General features: G+C 43.3%; 1 protein-coding gene across 4 annotated transcripts in view; it reads right to left on the minus strand.

Moving 5' to 3' along the window:
* The window catches only part of VPS8 (VPS8 subunit of CORVET complex), a 92,814-nt gene that overhangs the window by 34,123 nt on the left and 34,935 nt on the right, over positions 1–23,756 (minus strand). For all 4 annotated transcript variants that reach the window (XM_081192524.1, XM_081192522.1, XM_081192525.1 and 1 more), the window contains 8 exons: positions 22,667–22,738; positions 13,278–13,397; positions 11,966–12,022; positions 9,821–9,903; positions 7,735–7,819; positions 7,357–7,455; positions 4,522–4,611; positions 2,830–2,876 (listed from right to left, as the gene is read on the minus strand). In XM_081192524.1, coding sequence (XP_081048650.1) covers positions 2,830–2,876; positions 4,522–4,611; positions 7,357–7,455; positions 7,735–7,819; positions 9,821–9,903; positions 11,966–12,022; positions 13,278–13,397; positions 22,667–22,738 — 653 coding nt within the window. The remainder of the gene's footprint in view (positions 1–2,829; positions 2,877–4,521; positions 4,612–7,356; positions 7,456–7,734; positions 7,820–9,820; positions 9,904–11,965; positions 12,023–13,277; positions 13,398–22,666; positions 22,739–23,756) is intronic.

Genomic DNA, 23,756 nt, shown 5'->3' on the forward strand with positions numbered 1-23,756 from the left:
TGGCTTCTACCAGTTCATGTAAAGTAAACAGCAAAGCCAGAAATAGGAGGAACAGAAACGAGGGAGATCATAGGAGACGGAAGCAATATATATGGACTTGAAGGCTGAAATATAGCCAATGATTTCAGCATGAATAGAAAAATCTTAATAGGTTTATTCACTGGAAAACTGAGGAAAGTCACATAAAGCAGGGCTAAAGTGTACTGCATTACCACAAGGGATATAGGGCATATTAGTTGCAGTGCACAAAACAGAAGGTCCAGGGTTGTTGTTTTTTCAAAACAGGTTAATATGTTGGATATCATTTGATATAGAGGCAAACTTGGAAAACTATCAGAGCAGAAAGTATATTCACAAGCTAAACATTTGCCTTCATATCAGTGTGCATGTTCGTCTTTCACCCCAGATGGTGATTTTACTAATGTTTTACTAAAACTGAGATTTTATCCTGAAGAGAGTAGCCTATTGTCTGAACTAGAGAGGATTTCGTGACAGCGCATTTGGGCTAGATTCCTTGCTGTGGTGTAACTACAATGAAGGGACTGGAATTACAGAGAGGATTAGTCTGGCACATTTAATTTAGCCAGAGATTTATTCTAAAATTGGTACAAGGCCAGTTGACTGGAGATTGGGGGTGGGGGGGATGTGGAGGTATAAAATTGCCTTGGGAAATAAACACAGCCAGGAGTGCTTTTGCCCATGACCAATGAGCAGTTGTACCACAAAGCATACTGCTACAACTCCCATAAGCAACCCGCACACCGTTTAAAATGTAATTTTCTCTGAAATGACATTTCCTCTTACAAACAAGTGGTACACAAAATGGAAAGTTGTGTTACTTGATTGCACAGAGGCCCCCGGAAATGGCTTCCATTGGTGATCATGGCATCCTAGTTCCTAGCAGAGATTTAACACCAGAATCAGCCCCCTCTTGGATGTGGTTGTGCTGGCACAGAATCTCTGTGACAGGAACCAGAATGAGGCTACAGATGGTACTATATGTTTCAGTCTCTAGGGAGGCAAGTCATCACAGAGAAGCCTTGTCTAGCAGACAATCTGATGAAAACAATGGGATGAATTCAACACAGCCCTAAGTGAAAATCTCTTAGCAGCTGCTTTAGTTTTGCACAATGAAAGGTGCAGAAAGCCAACATGGTTCTCATGGCTGGATGCACAACATATTGCTGTAGCCCCAATGCTTCCTGCAGTGCCAACTTTTTGCACATCATGCTTCTGCTAGCACAACTGTTGTGCAGTATGAAATCCAGTGCAAACATTATCCTTGCCCTTACACTAGCGCAACAACCCTTGCAACGGCAATCAGAAAACACTGAATCTGGGTCAATGTCTTCTGGGTGGATAAGTGGGCGATGTAGCTTCTATAGCTGCCCATGTTTGGATAGAACATTTTGCTTCAGTACTCTGTTTGATTGTTTTAATAAAGTGCTGGGGCAAACAAGCTGGACCATCAGCTAGTAATGCACTAGCAACAACAAATATCTGAGAAGGTAGCTAGAATAGCTAAATCAAAATCAACTGGAGGCAAAATCTTGTCAGGCTTGCAGCTTATTGCTCTGTGCTTATTGGCGTTATCCTTTCCAAGCATACATGTTTATCTCCCAGGAACCATTTGCATTTACTTGCATGCATTTAACTTGTGCATATTCAACTTTATGTGCATGGCAAGAAATCTAAAAAAAATTAAAAGAGGAGACAGGGTTCTGGGAAAAAATGGCTTTGGCAGTCCCACGCACCATTGAGCCCAATGGGTTTTGACTATATGTTATTTTGGCTGCAGGTGTGATTCCCGGAACATAACCCCTGTGTAAGTTGTGGGCCTACTGTATATCTTTGCTTCCTACACTACAGTCCCCTTAACAGGCATTTCTTGCCAAATCTGGTTCCAGTTCTCTTCTACAAACCCACTGCCTTGGCCCTGCATCTCTAATACATGTGATTTTCCAAAGCTTAAGCAGAGGTTTTCAAAAAGTATAAAGAGGGATTTAATAAATTACAAAAGCAATGTGAATAACTGGAGTGCCCAATTAAAGCTACTTTAAAAGAATTAAGAAACTGCTTTTTTTTTTAAAAAAAAAAGACACACAGGCAAGAGTTCTTAGACTTGAAGCCACCCTCCCCCTGTTATATATTCACTGTAAAAAGAAAAAGAGACACACTTAAGTAGGCTTATAATCCATCTAAGAACTTAAGAACTGCAGGGCCAATCAATGCAATGGTTTTGAAGTTGAAAAGGCACCCCATGAATTGTGTTTCTTTAAAAAACAACAACCCAGAATGCTTAGCAAAGTGCTGAGTGGCATGGCACTGAAGTGGGTAAGGATTGACATATAGCTGGGGGGGGGAAGGGGGCAACAAGCAGGCCCAACCCCTCTTTAAAAAGGAAATGATGGGAATGTGTTTGCTATCTTTGTCTTCCAAAGCCCTACCACTTCACCAAATGCATAAAAATACTGCAAAAAACCCCCAACATTTCCCAAGTAAGATGACAAAAATTAACTACTTTAGAAATGCTGATTCAGTTAAAATTTGGCACTCTGCAGCGAGTGTTGCCTGGTGGTTAGAGGATTCAATAGCAAGGAAGAACGCTATCAGACACTAACACAATCCCACTCCGCTTGAGAAAACTGTTGCCTCGAAAAGAAGGATCTTATAAATTTTCAGAAACAAATGTTGCCTCTGTTCATTAACATCTGCAACAAAAGGTTAATGGAAATATTTTGGTTCCAAAAACTAAAACCGAGTAACCTAAAAAGGAATAAAAACATTTTTTTAAAAAATCAAAATGGAATCTGCAATCTGTATACATACCTTGGGTCAAGGAGGCTCCTCAAAAACTGGAAAAGCAAACATTGATCCTGACAAACAAGGAGGAGAAAAAGTTAATGGAACATTCGCAACGGATATAGCAGTTTTAAACTGTATCAGATGGAAATAGGGGTTCATCTTGGCACAAAAAATACTGCATATCATGCCCCCAGAAACTAAAAAAAACTAGGCCCTCTGTGTATATGAATGAAAATAAAACTAGGATTTGCAAAATAGCATGTTTCAAAGGGTGACCATCATATCATAACCTTTTGTACTTTTATTTAAACCTCCAGGTGAAACATTCAGGCCAAAACAATCTAACACTCAGGAGACGTCTCTTAATTTCCTACATCATTTTTTAAAGTTATTAAGATGTTAGTAACAAAATTATCCAAGAGCTGGACTGTATTCAGTGGGGGACAAATTAAGTTAACTGGTTCAGGAAAAAATTATTTGCCAGCTGTTTCAGTGGCTCAGTGACAAGTTCTCCATCGATGAATGTAATGAGTGCTTAGAAAAACAATTTTAAACACCTTGTCTTGGCTGAGCATTTATATTTGTGCTGCACACTAAAAAGGAAGAGGAACTTAGCAGGATATTTATGAAAATAATATGCTAGTTAGGGACTTCAAAAAGCTCTGTATCAATGCCTGGCCCAGAAAGTAGCTTTTAAATGATGAATAGATTCCTTCTGTCCAAACCAGATAGAATGAGGACAGACCTTCATATCCATTTTTTTTAAAGAAGCTTACTTTTACAACAAGACTGTGATGAGAGAAGCTAAATTCTCCATCTGCCCATTTCCCTAGGGACCTTCACCCTAGTCTAGCTCAATATGCCTTCCATGCCTTTCCTCAAAGGGATTAAATAAAAAAGTCTGGAGCAATGGAGTATGGTGGAGAAAGGCAGGAGGTCAACTTAAATACAATCCTGCAAAGCATAACCTCATTCTCTCCATCCATTCTCCAGGATGTCTAATATATACTTAAGGATGTAATCCTATGCACGCCTACTTGGAGTATGCCAATTAAAACTAGTAGGACTTACTGCTAAGCCAACAGGCATAGGATCAGGCTGAAAGAGAGCTCCTTTGCCACTACAACTTTCACAAATTGCCAAAGAAGCTGAAAACTGCTGCAGATAGGAGGACACACTGTGCAAATGCCCTACTACAAAAACGGCTTTTCCTAACAGGAACACTTCAGGACTATGAGAGAGGAGCAGGAGGTAATGGAGGAGGGGAGGAAAATGACTTTGAAGTGGCTCAGGAAAAGCTTTTCACTACAATAAAAAAACAAACCTAAAAGTGGCTGATAATGAGGGATTTAAAGAAGAGGGTAAGACTTGCTCTGAACATGGGGGAAAGCATTAGGTAAGCAATACTGTCAAAGGGGTTGGGATCTAGCCTCGCGACTCAGCAGTATAGCCATGTATGCCACACCGGTTGAGCAGATACTGGTGCAATCCCAAGAAAATAAAATTTAGAACATTTCCCCAAAGAGTATGGTCATTCTGTCACTGCTCATGCATAGATTTTGTGCTCCTTTGCGAGACATGCTTTCTCGGCGGCCCCAGTCCTGGTTTGACAATTCCTAATTTTTAGGCAACTGCCCAATGCAGTAATTTGCAGCCCTCTCTTAATAGAAAACTTCTTCTCAATTTAAAACTGAGTTGACACATGTGACACGTTACCTGAAGGTTCTGAATTATTTGTTCAATCTGCTCACTGAAGTGAACTGAAATCAGATCGGCTGCTTTAAAGGGACTCACTGACAGCAGCTCCTGTGCAAAGGTTGAAAAAAATAATTGTTCTTTTATCCCTACTAATGCAGAGATTATACATACAGTAAAATCAAATACCATAGGACACACTCAGAAATCAATTCTGTTTGAAATATGTTCATAAATCAACAAGGTGATAAAGTGACAGCTAAAAATAAGAGGTTGTTAACGCAGTGGTAACAACTGTTTCTTCAATGAACAGACATGGAAGCTGAAAAATACAGGTTTTCTCTATTCGAAATTCCCACAACCATCTCACTACCATCTATGCACAGGCAAGCAATTTAACTTAACTTTGTGCTGAATAGTCAGGATGTTACCAGTATGATAATTGTTTTCAGAGCACATAACATATAGGATAATGGTGTGAACTGGTTTTCTCACACAACTTAATATTTGACTACAGCAGGCAGGCAGTCTTGTTCAGCTAGAGAATTTGGATGTAACATTAGTTGGGGTTGTTTTCTTCAGCACATTTCGACAGGAACAAAGTTCTTCTAGAAAATCAGTGGACCCAATGCAAGTTATTTATATACAAAATGTATTTAGATGGAATGTCACTGACATCAACAAAGTTAAATCCAGTTTGAACAATTTTGCTTAACTAGTTTGTAGGCCCAGTTTTCAGGATGTTTTAGCAATAAGCATACATACATTTCATTCAACATATTGTATTATTTTAGTAGATTAGCTAGCAGCTGATACTTCCATGCCTAGTACCTGAAATAATACTGATTACATGTATAGAAATTAGCCAATGAAAGACAGTGGAATTCAAATTAACTCAACCCTGCTTTCATCTTATGAGAACATACCTAGAGGCTAAAAAGCAGCTCTCTTTTTCCACACGCATACATTCCTTTCTCATCCTTACTCTTAATGTTCTCCTCTGGCTGTACTCAGCAGGATTCACAATGAACCATGCTGATATCTTTATGAATTTTCTTCTCTTCTTATAGCTCCCAAGATGGAAAAAGTCATAACACAGCCTGAAGTATAGCTGTTTCGTTCCTTGTTGTAATATGTTGCAAATTCATACTCACATAACTAGTTTCCAGGTTCTATTTCTTGGTCATGCTGAGCTTCAGGTATAGTACATCCACAGAGGATGTGCACACATTGGACCAACTGTTACATTTCTCCCACATAACAAGAAGCTAGCAGCAGTCCTGCAAATAGGTCTCCATCTATCACTGCCCCTAGACAGGCTGAATTCCTGACAGGGAAAGGAGGAGGACCCCTACTTCCCAAGCAGAGGAACCCCTCCTCAATGTAGGCAAGGTATTTCCCTGATAAGGCCAGTCATCTTCCCAGGGAAGAGTAACAGAGATGAAACTCTATCATGTCAAACTGACAGGCACTTAACCAATGTATAAAAAGCAACACACTGGTGAATATATTTTCCCCCCAACTGCTTTATTGCACATCGACTCTGTTAACCTTAACAATGGGATTCTTTCAAATGAGTTTGGAAGTTCATGGAAATCACGGGCCTAAGTTACTCACTTATACTTCATGGTATTATTAGGACTAATAAAAAGTAATAATCTATGTCAAAGAGGATTATTCAATTGTGTGTGTGTGTGTTTATATTCTTAACTGCCTTGTGATTTCCGGATGTAGGATGGTATAGAAATTTTAATTTTATAAATAAATTTCTTTCTGAAAGCTTATAAAGCCATACTTTTTCTATACATTGTTATGGTCACAGTGGTAAGGACTAGCTTCAAGCTCTAGGCTGAGAGCTCTATGGGATTTTCCAACTGATCTTGATATGTGAAGGTAAAGGACCACTGGACAGTTAGGTCCAGTCAAACGCGTCTATGGGGTGTGGCGTTCATCTTGCTTCAGACCGAGGAATCAATGTTTGTCCATAGGCAGCTTTCCAGGTCATGTGGCCAGCATGAATAAACCGCTTCTGTCGCAACAGAACACTGACAGAAACCAGAGCGCACGGAAACACCGTTTACCTTCCCACCACAGTGGTACCTATTTATCTATTTGCACTGGTGTGCTTTCGAACTGCTGGGCTGGCAGGAGCTGGGACAGAGCAACAGGAGCTCACCCCACCAGGCAGATTCTTGATCACTGTGCTAACAATGGCTTTGTTGACCTGAGGATGGCCGATTACCAGGGGCATTAAGCTGCTCTGCACGGTGAATGGCCTGAAGGACCCAAGAGGCCAATTCATCACCTGCCAACTCACTCTACATCCAAGCTTACTATTCACAGCTAAAATAAATGCTCTTGTTCAGATTCACTTTGAGAACTGCTGGTTTAGGTACAGGATCAGAATTGGGAGTATTAGAAACAAATGGCTTGTTCCTTTGTGTAATTCAGTTTTCACTAATAACCTCTTCCTGGGAAGATGGTGTTGGAGGGAGCATGAATAACAAAGTGTGTACTGAATTAAAAGATATTCTGACTAGTGAAAGACAGCTAGAACAAATGGGCCAGTTTGAGTAAACAATTAATATCATAAATCCATAATAGCTATGTCTTTCGTTCCATAATGACTGAAGTTATTATCTAGAGTGCTTTTAAAAAAAACAACAGCTGTAACTATTGCTTTTAGCTGTTTTTTTTAAGGTTTCCATTTTTGTTTTTAAAACCGGGCAGAGAGTATAATTTAAAAATATAAATAACCCAAAAAGGGCATGCCACCCCACCTGCCTGCCAGATCCCTAATTAGGCAGATAAATTAGGTTTACCTTAAAATGAATAATCAGTTAATCTAAATCATACCTCAATGTGTTTCATAGCTTTTTGCCACACAGACTGTTTTTCTTCTGTGTTATATCCAGGAATGGAGAGTATATTGTGGATATAAGTGAAAACTTCTTCCTTTAAAGGCAATAAATGGGAAGGATGAATAAATAAATAAATCACACACTAATCTGATGGATGTACTAACCCAACAAATCTAAAAATCAACTCCTATATAATTCATTGCATGCTGAACTGCCTTGTAAATGCAAAATGGCAAGGCGAATGTATTTTAGGGGTTACTCCCAGATCAAAGCCTCCTTGAAAATCAAGTACCTCCCCCCTCACAAAACATGCAGAAGTGAAGATTTCATCTGGATTCTCTCAGTGATTACTTTTGTGCCCATTCAGCCTTACCTTTCTCAATGGATCTCGTAAGTAGCAATCAATTATCTTATCATAGCGATGTTCCCGTTCATACATAAACTCGCAGATTTGATAGCTGAAATAAAACCATGTTATTTATTCATTTCAAGATGTTAGCTCTTTTCAGGTGTCAGAAACTGAAGGGAGCCATGTGACTTCCAGGCATAACGCATCTTCTGCAAGCAATACATTTTCCTTTTTCTGTCTTAATACTTTAAGGATAGACACAATTCATAAATTTCTTAGTATACATTCTACCTATGGTCAGTGGAAGCCTGATCGGGTTATTAATATGAGAGGCTTTAGATTGTTGTTGTTGTTGTTTTAGAGTGAGCTTCATGGCTGAGTGAGGATTCGAACCCTCCTCGAACCCAAGTCCTAGTCCAACACTCTAAGCATTAAACCACATTATTTTTTAAAGGAAAAGGCAGAACAAGGTGTGTGAGATCTCCTTTTAAATCAAATTATCTGACTAGGAGACAGGTAGTGAGCTGGACCCCTCCAGGATATGGGTGGCCTAGAAGATATGCAATCTAGTAACATCTAGATCAGGCACCCCCAACCTGTGGCCCTCCAGATGTTTTGGCCTACAACTCCCATGATCCCTAGCTAACAGGACCAGTGGTCAGGGATGATGGGAATTGTAGTCCAAAACATCTGGAGGGCCGAAGGTTGGAAATACCTGATCTAGATCAGTGTTTCCCAAAGTTGGGTCTCCAGCTGTTTTTGGACTACAATTCCCATCATCCCTGTCCACTGGTCTTGCCAGCTAGGGATGATGGGAGTGATAATCCAAAAACAGCTGGAGATCCAACTTTGGGAAGCACCAATATTCCAGCAGAGATTTAACAGGCACCCTTACTTAGTAGGATTGGCCTTGTAAGCCAAATTTGACAAGGATCTGGGCCCATGTAACCAAAAGAGGTTCCCTACCGCTGCCTTAAAGCATTTCTTCCCAATGGGAATTGTTCTTACCTTTGGGGTTTCCAAAGGACTTCTAAGACTTTTGGATTGGCGGTAGTTTATTATTTATTAATTTCATTTAAAACTTGCTGTTCCACAATAAATGTACTAGAAGCAGCATACGAAAGTAACAAACGGTTAAAAAAAGAATAGTGACATTACTTTAACTAAAAGCAGCAGCAGCAGCAAGTGGACTAACAAAATAGTGGTCCAGGCAGATAACAGTGCAAGTCTATACATATCTTCTTAGTCAAATGGGGTCTATTCCTCCTGATTAAATGTATATAGCATTGCAGCCTAAGCTCTCTTACAGGTTTGAACTATGTGTTTACTCCTGTGATAATGTCCTGGGATGGGTTAAAGATAACAGAAGCAGCACTTACAGGTACAATATTTTCTCTATGGCACATCTACTCCAATGTTTCCCAGTATCTGATACCAGAATCAAATCTAGCAGACTGGGACTGGATTGATCTGAAGCACTATATGCTTGCAAAAATTTGGCTGCAGAAGTCAGCTTAACATGTTTACTGTTTCAGGCTGTAGACCATGCTAGAAACCTTGTCACATGGTTAGACTGTTGTGCAAAGGACCCAGGTTTAGCTGCAATGCTAAAGCAACTTGAGGATGAACAGAGGGCTCACTGAAAGCAGTTGCCAAGCAACCACCTCATGTGCTTTTCCTAGTTCCATCCATCCATTTCCTGCAGATAATGCCAGCCTGGAGCTTTCAGACTTAGCCAGCTTGGATGAAATTACAGGAGCAATAGGCCCCATCCCCATTAGGCACCCTATTGGGATCATCTGTGTAGAACTAGAGAAACACAAAAGAATGAAATTATAGCAGGAACAATACTAAGGAGCACCATCGCACACCATGGGTAACAAAGGAGGTTTATACACACACTTGGGGAGGCCAGAGATCCACTGCAAAATCCAATAGGATCTACACAACCAGATTAAGCTTATGCTCCATATAAGGCTGTAACAGTGTCTGGATACCCATAGGATGTGGCTGCATAATTATCTGAAAGAGCAACACGGGTGACAGGATAAAAGGGAAGAAAGTGATAGGAAATGGTTTAAAGGGAGACAGAAAAACAAAAAAGCCTTACAATTCAGCTTTTTCTGCCATTTGAATGAGTCTGTTCTCTTCAAACTGTACTATGCCTCCAGCTTGGAGCAATTCTAGAAGAACCTATAAGCATTAAATAATTATTAGATGCTGTGTTTATACTTGGACAATCAAGAGTTCCCAACATTCTTGAGCTATAGACTTGCAGATTGTGCCCATACGTGAGCATTTTCAGATACTGAGAGCTACACGGAGTGCCTTTGAGCTCTGAGCTAGCGTTGCAGTAACACGTGCAATCACAATTTTATGTGCTTGTCTACTGGCCAACCAATATCACAACAGTTAAACACATGCAAGGCATGGGAAACACTCACATGACCTTTGCAAGATCTTGTACTAGCTCAGAATGGCAAGACCTCTCCTCCTGCCAGAGGAGAGGGGTTGTGAGCGGGAGCCGGTTCCCGCGCCAGCAGGGGGGGGCCGTGCCATGCCCCTGCTGCCAGCCAATCGGCCTGGCTCGGGGGTGGGGTTTAGCCACACTTAAGCGGCCGCGGCAGCACTGCGCCCTCACTTTGCTGGACGGGGTTGAGTCATGTGTAGATTGTTTGATCCAATGCCTAAGCCAATACCACTCACATGTTGTAACCAATAAATTTGTGGCCTTATTTAGCCCATTAACCTAAAATACATGTGTCCTTGTATCTTATTTATCCCTAAGCGGGTGACGGGTCCTCAACTCACAATATTGCATGGGAAATTCCAGGGGGTTGTTTTGACTATATATGATTTCAGCTTTACACGCTACCCACTGGAACATAACCCCCCCCCCTCCCCAAGATGTGATCCTACTGTACACATTGTTTTCATTCTAGTTGGGGCCCTTTCCTCCTCCCCCACAAAAATCTTTTCTTTCCTGTCCTTTGATTTTTAATAAGAAGCCTAGGTTAGAACCCTCCTCCCTGTCACCATGGTTTTATATATGCATACACTTTCCTTATGGGTAAACATTTAAACATGTCACTTCACGCCTGCAATCTGAATTAGTACAGCTTGGCAATAGGCACCTCTCCCAAAGCTTCCGATCACGTTTTGACTCAGATAGCTGTCTTGACCAAAGCCTAGCTTGTTTGCAAAATGGAAGCTATAATGTAGTTTTGTGGTATCAGTGTATTTTTGGAGGCTTGGTATCAATATTTTTGGCTTTTCACTTCCAAGCCTGATCCATCTCTTACCTCGTTCACTTGCTCCTTGTAATTCTTTCTACCACTGCACCTTAAGGTTAGCATATATCCTGCCCCATAAAGGTAACTTTCCTCTACTCTTCCTCTCCACCTACTCAGACACAGCCTGCCGTGCTCTCAGTGGCAGAGCATCTGCTTTGCAAGAAGAAGCTCCCAGGTTCAATCCCCAACATTTCCAGGTAGGGCTGGCAGAGACCCCCATCTGAAAACCTAGGGGGAGGGGGTTCCTGTCAGCCACTGTAGACTATACTGTGCTAGATGAACGGATGGCTATCCTGTATTGCAGCGGTTCACAACCTGTGGGTCCCCAGATGTTGTTGGACTACAACTCCCATCATCCCTGAGCTCCAGCCTTGCTAGCTAGGGGTGATGGGAGTTGTAGTCCAACATCATCTGGGGACCCACAGGTTGAGAAAGGCTGCTGTATTGCATGTGTCCACTTCTTTCTGAACTGCCATTGGACAATCAAGGGAGGGGACAAGTTCTCCCCATAATTGCTGCTGCCCCTTTCTCCCCACCCTCCATCCCAAACTGTTTTTAAGTTGGTGGGGAAAGTAAACCATACAGAGACGTCATCTCTTGGCAACGCACTCCCTTTTCTTTCCAATCAGCTTCACTGGTATTATTGGCGGCGGCTGCCCATGCATTATGGGTGCAGTTTTGAGCTGCATTTGCTCACACCGCAGATTGTGCTTTCAGTGTGGCTGATCTGCATTGCTATAAAAATATTCAGCTATTGTTCATCTAACGATCATGCAGATATTGCCCGTTTGCATTCATAAACAGACAGGTTGTCCGTTGCTCTCCAGCTGCTGACTTCTTAATCTGTGAGGTGCCAGTTTTACTGTTGCTGCTCGATAGTCTGATCATACTTAGCAATGACCTTCCCTTCCCTAACCATCCACCAATCTAACAGCATGAATTATTCGTCTAAGGATTCATACCTGCTGTCTCTCAGAGTGCCGTGAATCATCATCAGGACTGCAGAGAAATTCAAGGACCTGGACGGGAAGCAAACAGAATTACAGAGATAGGGATATAGATGTGCATCTTCTTGTTGTATCTCAGAAATATACCTTATCAAATGCTTCTGGGAGAGAAAATTCTCTAGATGACTGGCACTACTATACCATTTTGGAGAAGTAGACCCATCTCCAGAATGCCTGGAATTAATTTTCTGATGTATGAATTCAGCAAATAGAGAGCAATATAGCAACCACTTGAGTCTCAGGTTCTACTTATATCTTCTGTGAGAACAGGAAATCTTTTTGGGCTCCACAGGCCAGACTTGAAACCACAATGACTTCAAAGCACCGCATGCTTTGTGGGGATTTCAAAGCACTACATACAGCTAATACAGTTAATACAGTAGGTTTCAGCTCTACCACCCATCTGCTGATCAGCAGTAGAAGAAGAAGAAGAGTTTGGATTTGATATCCCGCTTTATCACTACCTGAAGGAGTCTGAAAGCGGCTAACATTCTCCTTTCCTTCTTCTCCCACAACAAACACTCTGTGAGGTGAGTGGGGCTGAGAGACTTCAGAGAAGTGTGACTAGCCCAAGGTCACCCAGCAGCTGCATGTGGAGGAGCGGAGACGCGAACCTGGTTCACCAGATTACGAGTCTACCGCTCCTAACCACTACACCACACTGGCTCTGGTAGGAATTGAAGTCTGCTTTCCTTTGTCAATCCACACTCTGGAGCACACTTTAAGGCTCCCAACTATGCACTGGCAGGCAGGTCTCTACCTGCCCTGCTCCAGACATCACATATGATCTCTGGTGTGGAGCAGGTGGGTGTAGCTTGGAGGGAATGGCTTTAAGGGCCAAATTTGAATCCCTGGTGGGTCAAGTCTGGGCTGCAGACTGGATTTTCTGATATTCTCTAAGTCCTCCAACATGTATCTTGGTCTCTGTTGCCACTTAATCTTTATAAAATCACTGCCATCAGATTTCTCATGCTTTATATCCCATTTTTTGCACTGTTAAAGAATGACATGATACACAGTCCCGTCATTTTATATTATGGCATCACATAATGTGAGATTTTAAGCACTTTGTAAACAAAATACTCATAGTAATGAATATTAATTGCTTAATATAGGTATTATGCAATAGTCCTGGAAAAATGATCTTCTAGTTGTCTGTAAGCATATATACTTTGTTTTATTGAGTAATTTAAAAAATGAAAGAAAGAAAAAACAAAATCAGCAACAGTCCTTTCCCCTTTATTTGTGCTCCCCCCCCCCCTTTTACCTGGTCAAATAGCGTCCTATTTACGAACAGTGTGTTGTTGGGCTTAGCAAGCTGTCGGGCAAGGAAAGTAAAGAGACATCCAACTTGTGAGGGGGTAAAATCAGAATTCTCCACCATAACCTAGACAAGGGGAAGCAGCTCAATTAATTAGGTTATCCCATGTTATCACTTAACATACATGAAACAGAACAAATAATTGGATACAAACTGTATCCAATTCCAATGTGATAAAGAAAATCCTATAAAGATTTCCAAACTATATTACTAGAAAAAGGGAATATGAGAAAGCCAGATTACTAAATTGGAATATTTAGATTACATAAGCACAAGGCAAGCACATTAGTCATTTCAAACAAAATTCATATGACTTTACTTGCATTGCAGTGCCCATACTCTGAAGGAGAGCAATTTATCATTACACTGCCATAAGAAATTCAGCTCATCATGGCCTGGATGTAAGTATCAGCTCCGAAACCTTATCACAAGAAGCAGATATAGCACTATCACTGAGAAGTCATATTACACTGCCTTGCAGTAACAGCCAGCGACATTGTTCTGAACTCATCAGTGGATAACAGTAGGCATCGTTTGTGCAGTCTATGAAACAACTCGGCAGCTCATCTGAAATAGTCGTAAAATGGGAGAGGGCAGAGAGATGGACATAAATCAGGGGGTGGGGGGTGGGGAAACAATTCCATTTTCTCTCACCAAGGAGCAGACAGAAATGTTAACTTGTGAGAATCCTCTTCTAAAAGCTATGATAGGTTTCTAACAATTAGCATCTTAAATTTTGCTATTCTGTACAAAAAGAATTGCTAATACTCCCAATTATTCCTGACTATGCCATGCTACCTATCCATGTTTTGCACTTTGGAAACATTTCTGTCATGGAGACAGTATAGTTATAGTGTCTTAAAACAAAGCATTCCATAAATCCATATTAACTATTTTATCTACCTTTTGTAAATCTAGATTTATCATATCTAGCCAAGCGCTAAGCAGAATCTGAGTAGAAGAAGAAGAAGAAGAGGAGTTTGGATTTGATATCCCGCCTTTCACTCCCCTTCAGGAGTCTCAAAGCGGCTAACATTCTCCTTTCCCTTCGCCCCCCACAACAAACACTCTGTGAGGTGAGTGGGGCTGAGAGACTTCACAGAAGTGTGACTGGCCCAAGGTCACCCAGCAGCTGCATGTGGAGGAGCGGAGACACAAACCCGGTTTCCCAGATTACGTGACTACCGCTCTTAACCACTACACCACACTGTAGTGCTTGGACACGAATGTGGCTAGGATTAAAATTCTCCTCATCACGAGTGAATGTTCTGAACAACCTGCTTTCTACATGCTTAAGAGCACACTGTGTCAAGAACCACTTGGAAATGGACACCTGTAGCTACACTGAATTTTGCTGTGCTCCTTAAGATCTTAAATAGTTGTGCCCTGAAAAGAGGGTCAAAATAACAAGGGCATTTTGAGATGCAGTATCATGCTTAGTGTTCTCGAAGCTACAAACATGAGCCTGACCAAACTGCGGGAGGCGGTGGAAGACAGGAGTGCCTGGCGTGCTCTGGTCCATGGGGTCAAGAAGAGTCAGACACGACTAAATGACTAAACAACAACAACAATCATGCTTAAAGGAAAAAGGGAAATACTACTCCCAACTAAATTAAGTAGTTTCTCACATGGTCTAACCAAGATACAGCTAAGATGGCAAGGTTGATTGACAACTGCACCATTTCATCCAACATCTTCAGAACATTCTGGTGGTACTGCAATGTTTACAGAACCGTACACATGCACACACACACACAATGGCTAAGCTTTAGCAGTATTCAGAAGCTTCTTCACAAAGTATGGGTGGGAGTCTGAGGAACTGAGAACAGTAGTTACAAGAGACAAATTAGAAACTGGCAAATCTGGATTCAAACAGAATCTACCCCAACGTGGACTCCCTGATCTAACAAAAGTATGTACCATATTTTTCGCCCCATAAGACGCACCGGCCCATAAGACGCACCTAGATTTTAGGGGGGGAAATGAAGGAAAAAATTTTTATTTCCCCCCCAGGTGCGCTGCGCTACACCAGGAGCTTGGGGCGTGCGGAGCTCAGCGCGCCCCAAGCTTCTGCGTGCCGGCAAGCAGTCCGCTGCCGCCCCAAGCCTTGCGCACCCGACGGGACCTCCTGCCGGGTGCGGGAGGCTTGGGGCGGCAGCGGACTGCTTGCCGGCATGCAGAAGCTTGGGGCGCGCTGACCTCAGCACGCCCCAAGCTTCTAGGTGCGCGCAAGCAGTCCGCTGCCGCCCCAAGCCTTGCGCACCCTGCCTTCAGGGCGCCCGACGCTCCGAGAAGCAGGCTGCTATCCGCAGCCTAGGCAACCCTGTGGGACCTCCCACAGGGCTGCCTGGGCGGCGGAATTGTTCCCGAAGCGTCGGGCGCTCTGCCTTCAGGGCGCCCGACGCTCCGAGAAGCAGGCTGCTATCCGCAGCCTAGACATCCCTGCGGGTCCTCCCACAGGGCTGCCTGGGCGGCGGAATTGTTCCCGAAGCGTCGGGCACTCTGCCTTCAGGGCGCCCGACGCTCCGAGAAGCAGGCTGCTATCCGCAGCCTAGGCAGCCCTGTGGGACCTCCCACAGGGCTGCCTGGGCGGCGGAATTGTTCCCGAAGCGTCGGGCGCTCTGCCTTCAGGGCGCTCGACGCTGCGAGAAGCAGGCTGCTATCCGCAGCCTAGGCAGCCCTGTGGGACCTCCCACAGGGCTGCCTGGGCTGCGGAATGGTTCCCGAAGCGTCGGGCGCTCTGCCTTCAGGGCGCTCGACGCTGCGAGAAGCAGGCTGCTATCCGCAGCCTAGGCAGCCCTGTGGGACCTCCCACAGGGCTGCCTGGGCTGCGGAATGGTTCCCGAAGCGTCGGGCGCTCTGCCTTCAGGGCGCTCGACGCTGCGAGAAGCAGGCTGCTATCCGCAGCCTAGGCAGCCCTGTGGGACCTCCCACAGGGCTGCCTGGGCGGCGGAATTGTTCCCGAAGCGTCGGGCGCTCTGCCTTCAGGGCGCTCGACGCTGCGAGAAGCAGGCTGCTATCCGCAGCCTAGGCAGCCCTGTGGGACCTCCCACAGGGCTGCCTGGGCGGCGGAATGGTTCCCGAAGCGTCGGGCGCTCTGCCTTCAGGGCGCCCGACGCTCCGAGAAGCAGGCTGCTATCCGCAGCCTAGGCAACCCTGTGGGACCTCCCACAGGGCTGCCTGGGCTGCGGAATGGTTCCCGAAGCGTCGGGCGCTCTGCCTTCAGGGCGCTCGACGCTGCGAGAAGCAGGCTGCTATCCGCAGCCTAGGCAGCCCTGTGGGACCTCCCACAGGGCTGCCTGGGCTGCGGAATGGTTCCCGAAGCGTCGGGCGCTCTGCCTTCAGGGCGCCCGACGCTCCGAGAAGCAGGCTGCTATCCGCAGCCTAGGCAGCCCTGTGGGACCTCCCACAGGGCTGCCTGGGCTGCGGAATGGTTCCCGAAGCGTCGGGCGCTCTGCCTTCAGGGCGCTCGACGCTGCGAGAAGCAGGCTGCTATCCGCAGCCTAGGCAGCCCTGTGGGACCTCCCACAGGGCTGCCTGGGCGGCGGAATTGTTCCCGAAGCGTCGGGCGCTCTGCCTTCAGGGCGCCCGACGCTCCGAGAAGCAGGCTGCTATCCGCAGCCTAGGCAACCCTGCGGGACCTCCCACAGGGCTGCCTGGGCTGCGGAATGGTTCCCAAAGCGTCGGGCGCTCTGCCTTCAGGGCGCTCGACGCTGCGAGAAGCAGGCTGCTATCCGCAGCCTAGGCAGCCCTGTGGGACCTCCCACAGGGCTGCCTGGGCGGCGGAATTGTTCCCGAAGCGTCGGGCGCTCTGCCTTCAGGGCGCCCGACGCTCCGAGAAGCAGGCTGCTATCCGCAGCCTAGGCAACCCTGCGGGACCTCCCACAGGGCTGCCTGGGCTGCGGAATTGTTCCCGAAGCGTCGGGCGCTCTGCCTTCAGGGCGCCCGACGCTCCGAGAAGCAGGCTGCTATCCGCAGCCTAGGCAACCCTGCGGGACCTCCCACAGGGCTGCCTGGGCGGCGGAATTGTTCCCGAAGCGTCGGGCGCTCTGCCTTCAGGGCGCCCGACGCTCCGAGAAGCAGGCTGCTATCCGCAGCCTAGGCAACCCTGTGGGACCTCCCACAGGGCTGCCTGGGCGGCGGATATCTTCCTGAAGCCTGGAGAGCGAGAGGGGTCGGTGCGCACCGACCCCTCTCGCTCTTCAAGCTTCAGCGAAAGCCTGCATTCGCCCCATAAGACGCACCCAGATTTTCCCTTCATTTTTGGAGGGGAAAAAGTGCGTCTTATGGGGCGAAAAATACGGTAACTTGTCCCTAAGATTAATGTCCGTACCCAAGGACTAGAAAGTGGCCAATGTAACAGAATTTATTTAAAAGGGATCCAGAGGAGATGAGGCAAATCGCAGACCAGTTATCTTTATGTCTGTTCTGAGGAAAGTGGTGGAAAGCATTATTAAAGCTAGAATTACCAAACGTATTGAACAGGTCTTGCTGAAGCAGAACCACCATGACTTCTGCATGGTTAAACACTGTCTCACCAACCTATTAAAAATAATTTTGAGTGTCAACAAGCATACAGGTGACTCAGCTGACACTATGTACTCGGGCTCTCAAAAAGCTTTTCACAAAATCTCTCAACAGATTCCTGAGTAAGCTCAGCAGTCATAGGATAAGAGGAGAGGTAGACCAATAACCAGTTAAAAATAGGAAAGTTGAATCCCCCAAGGGCCAGTGTTGGGGCCTGTGCTTTTTAATTTGTTCATTAATGATATAAAGGCAACACAGTGAAGTAGCAAAGTCTGCTGATAAACAAAACTGTTCAGGGCGATTAAAAGAAAAAAAGAGAATGCAAGGCACACCAAAAGGATATATCCAAACTGGGTGAATGGGCAGTAAAATGGCAAATGCAATTCATTATAAGCAAGTATAAAGTGATGCACATTGCAGGAAAAAATATTAACTTTACATATATGTTAATGGTGTATAAACCGATGGTGACCAACTAGGATGACAACCTTGGGGTCATAGTGAATAGCTTGATGATGATGAAAATCCAGTGTGCAGCAGCAGCAGCAGCAGCAGCAGCAGCTGTGAAATAAGTGAATTCTACATTTGAGATCATTATGAAAGAGGATGAAGATAAAACTGCCAATATCATAACTATTCCACAAATCTATAGTCTGACTGCATATGGAATATTATGTACAGTTGTGATTGCCTCATCTGAAAAAGCAAAAGGTAACCAAATGTATCCTCCTATGAGGAATGCTTACAACACTTAGGGTTTTGTAGTTCAAAAAGGCGGTTATGATGGGGACATCTCCATGGCAGAGAGGTATATAAGGTTATGTATGTATGCTGTAGAGTATGTGGCTAAGGAGAAGTCCCCATCCCCCTCTAGAACTCAGGGCCATTCATTCATGCTGAATACTGGATGATTCAGAAAGACAAAAAAGCACTTCATACACTCCCATAAGATGTAGTGATGGCCACCAACTTGGATGGCTTTAAAATACAAATGAATGGAGGCTAAGGCTATTATTGGTTACTAATGATAATTATACAGTGGTGCCTCGCAAGACGAAATTAATTCGTTCTGCGAGTTTTTTCGTCTTGCGAATTTTTCGTCTTGCGAAGCACGGTTTCCCATAGGAATTCAAAAACCTCAAAAAAGGCTACCACACCGCGTGCTATGAGTTGCTCCTCGAAGTCAAATCGCAACTGCACCTCTTCAAGCAATGCACCCTGGGTACAGTATTAACAGTTTTAAGAAAAAGGAAACAAACTTGCAAGACGTTTTCGTCTCGCGAAGCAAGCCCATAGGGAAATTCGTCTTGCGAAGCAACTCAAAAAACGAAAAACTCTTTCGTCTTGCGAGTTTTCGTCTTGGAGGCATTCGTCTTGCGAGGTACCACTGTATTCTACTTCCAGTGTCAAAGGCAGTATGTGTCTGGATATCAGTTGGTGGGAATCACAAGTGGGAAATGAGCTGTTGCATTCAGATCCTGCTTGTGGGTTTCTCATGGGCAACTGGCTGGTCACTGGGAAAACATGACCCCATAGATGGGCTTTTGGCCTGATTAAGCAGAGCTCTTATGTCTTTAATGGTACAAGGAATGTACAAAATGGAAGGTCATGTAACAGAGAAGACATGCTTGTCTTCAGACCAAGTGAGTGGAGCTTTAGAAAGGCAGACTGGATAATACCTTGTTCCATTGCTTACTCGTGGTTGTTTATTGTGAGCCTTGTTGCCTTTTACACCATGGGTACCTGATATGAATGAGTCACGCCCTGTGGCCAAGTTTGCTGTCTGCTTCCTACTTTGCTGCTTTTCAAAGTCTGAGGTGATCTATTCAACTTCTCCATTACACACCAGCCAGCAGCGCTCGGTTTCAGTTTACTCCATATGACAAATACATTAACCATTAGCAATATCGCTAGTCCGGTCAGTTAGAAAATATTATTTCTTCTCTCATGCTCCTATAGATTGTTCTGTGCTCGTGTAGTCCCTCATAAAACACCAAAACTGCCCCAGGTCCCTCAGATGATTTATGGGAAAGACTGCCTTTCACCTACCAAGATCATTTAGAACGATATCTCATCTGTCAGCAAAGACTGTCCCCGACTCTCCTGCCATGCTAAGGCTTATACAACCTGACAACATGAAACTATGTTGGACTAACGAAGCATACAAGCTCAGACATACCTGTCTAGAAAACCTTAGTGTCCTCAGTTAATAGGGTTAGCCCACAGCACAGGATACTCAAGATCCTGTAGTCAAGTGAAATGTAGTTGATTTTTTTTCTTTTTACAATAATCTCAGAATATGCCCCAGGCAATGTATCTGTTATACAGTGCTGGACACACAGAAGTTACAAGAGGACAATAGTAATATTTTGCCTTCATGCATTCTGCCATGTGTAGAGACACATTTAAAGAAAGTGTAGCTGTGCATCGTCTTGTAGGGACTAAAGACACTGCAAAAAGTAGATAGAGACCTTCTTAGCTTATTATTTAAAAAAACCTTATTTATGGCAAGAGAGCATTCAGGGTTTACTACAGTTTGATAGGGGTGGGGGGCAAGCTCTAAATGCGGGTTGCACGTATTTGCAAAATCACAATAATGTATTATATATTTAGAAGCGCATAACGTGCACATTAATAAAGAGACATTCTGCCCACAGGATCGTGATCTATATAAAAAAGATGAAGAGAACAGAGAGGATATATGGAGGGGAAAACTTTGCTCCTTTACTCTCTAACACAAGGAGTTAACAGAATATAATGAAGACATACACAAATACCATGGCTGCAAACTCCTTCCCTTGCACCTTCTACTGCATACTTGCTATTTTCTTTCTTCAAGTATTAATCATGTTACATTTCTATAGGTTTGCCTTTAGTGCCTTCCCGTATTGTTCTGATACTTAAACTTTTAAACTCTTTTAACCTTTAAGTCAGTTCATGATCCTGCCCTTCTCTCCTAGTGGCTCTGGCCACATTCTGACGTTTGTCCATGGCTTAATAAACTACAAACTTCATTTGGTGCCACCAAATTCCACATGAAACAGAAAAAGAGAATGATCGTTTGTCTCAAAAGCTACTGAAACACTGATGAGAATAAGAACAGAAAGAGATTACTTAAAATAGGAAATATATAATCTATCAACTAGGACAATTAAACATCAACATACCCCTTGAGATTCTTTTTGGGGTTTCAAAGCAAGAAAGAGATGATTAAATAGTGGATAAATTATTACAACGACTACTACCTTCAGTAATAAGGAATAGCAAATTTGTTGAAAGGATGAATATGCATCTTTGAAAATTTGGAAACACATTTAGGAGCAGATACTGAATGCCTGGCGTGCTCTGGTCCATGGGGTCATGAAGAGTCAGACACAACTAAACGACTAAACAACAACAACTGAATGGACAATTGTTAAGACAGAAATTGTTCAGAACTTGGGAGGTTGGAAACTGCTTTGGTTTCAATGCTTTCAAATTTTAGAGGTGTTGGTTCCTACATACTCATTTTTAAAGAAATGAATGCCCTGGGAAACTTTAATTACAGGTGAAGAATCAAGGGGTTTGTTGGCAAGAATAATAGTATAATTAAAAATCTGGGAAGGAGGCACAATGGAAAACATATCAGAATTAGAATCCTACAATAGAAATGAACGTGGTATGTCACTCTGCTAAACAGGTACTGCTAAATGAAGTTCAATATAAATTATTATTAAAATGACATTTTATGCCTTCTAGGGTTAATAAGACATACTCAGATACATTATTTAAATGCTGGAAATGTTTAGCTACTAATGCAGACCCTACTTCAGTTCTGGTGTGATGGGGTTATCACAGAATTTTCTAATGCCTTTTCGAATTTTATTTAATTGAACAGAAGATGAAATTCCAACTGTTATGAAATCTTTAATAATTTATAATATCTGCAAATGTTATGTGGGTTTGAACATGGAAAAATATGAACTCCCCCTCAAGGAGGGAGCAGTTACTGAAATGTTTAGATATAGAGAAGACAAACAAGACAAACTGATGCAATTAGCAGGAAACCCATCTCTTCTTTTCAATACCCTTTCAGTTACAAAATGTTATTTCTCTATTATTTTTTCCATCTTTGAATTTGAAGTTCTTCATCCTTCTAGCAGAAATAGTAGGATACAAGGCTCAGTTCCTGAACCTATAACAGCAACGTATTTTCTGTTAAATGTTATGACCAAAAGAAGCCTATTCTGGAACAGTCCAAGGCCACACACAGAGGTAAACTTAGTTGCCTCCTCTCCTGTATATGACATACATCCATTTTGCATTAACAGTTTACAACAACACTGCGCTAACAACTTATGTCCGTAGTTCTTTGTCCTCATTATGTTTCAGTGTATATTATATTCAAGATAAGGATAAAGTCCATCAATGAAACCAACATACATCATCACTTATGTATTAAGGTAAGTTAGCTTCATTAGGCACTTCAGTGAAGCATACTGGATCAAGAAAGAGATGGCATTGCACGATTATTCTCTCATGAAACTGTACATTCTACAGGAAAATATTTGTTTAGTATTTTTAAAGAGCACCATAAGTTTAAAGTCAGGAAACATTTCTCATTCAAGTACCTCAGAGTACCTTGCTAGTGAAGCCAGTGCCATTCACTTCTTACCAATTAGCAAGGCACACAAAGGACACGTTTATTCATTTCCCAAAGAAAGCATTCCAACTCAGTGACAGGATTAAAATAAAGGAATATATAACACCGCAGAAACAATCCATCTTTTACTACGGCCACTACAAAACAAGGTGAGGAGGGAGCTTACCTTCAGAAGGATGTCCACAATTCTCTGTTGGTACTCTACAGCTTGCTTGTCATTCTTAAAGTCTTCAAATGTCTTTGTTAGATAATGGTATTGGGAGAGAAAAGAGGGGGGGGGGAACACTTTATACCTTTATCCCCATATAATGGGAAATACAAAAAATGCAGCAGCTAGCAGTGGGACTTGTTACATCCTTCCTTCATTCCCTCACGCCAACTGTAATTATCCACTAAACTTGTTACTTTACCCTGCTTGTAAATCTTGTTGCAAAGACGTCGGCGGCCAATTAGACTACAGAAACTGGAATAAAAGTACAACAGCACTTTGCAATGAAAGCTTTTTCTGATGGACAGTATCATTTGGCCTCTACCTGTAACACAACTCGCTCAAACTATAATTGTTTTCAGATGCCTGCAGCATCTCAGACAGTAGTGTGAAGTGGAGAAGCTGACAGTAACATGCAAGCTGTTAAGATATGACGGCTTATATTGTGGCAGAAAGCTATGGGGTCCTGAGGCAGAGACAAGCGCAGTGCATAGATGTAACAGTTTCCAGAGGGGGTAGCCATGCTGTAGCAAACTCAAAACCAAGATGTTAAGCTTGTGCGCCTATTATAGCAGAGGGTTAAGAACAAGTCCTGAAGGAACAAAGGGAGAGGAAAAAGCAAACAAAACTTTCCTGTTGAATGTATTATTAGACAGGGAGGAAAGGAGCAAGATAAAGAAACCTAGAGCATTAAGGGGAGAGGAACATCAACTATACTGAAGACAGTAGAGAGGTCAATGAGAGGCTTATAAGTCTGGAAATGAGAAGATAATAGAACCACCCAGAGTGGCTGGGGAAAACCAGTTGGATGGGCGGGGTATACATAATAAATTATTATTATTATTATTATTATTATTATTATTATTATTATTATTATTATTATTATTACTAAAGTTTCAGCAGAGTGCAGAAGCCAGATTGCAGAGTCAGTATTATTTCTACAGAGGCAATCTTCCCCACTTCCAATACGAAACTAGAGCATCAATACAGGCAACAATGTTAGCTCTAACAAGAGGCGCAAAATAAATTAGTTCTCAGCATAAAGAGG

The sequence above is a fragment of the Podarcis bocagei genome (genome assembly GCF_964188305.1).
Source record: "Podarcis bocagei genome assembly, chromosome: 4".
Taxonomy (NCBI): Eukaryota; Metazoa; Chordata; class Lepidosauria; order Squamata; family Lacertidae; genus Podarcis; species Podarcis bocagei.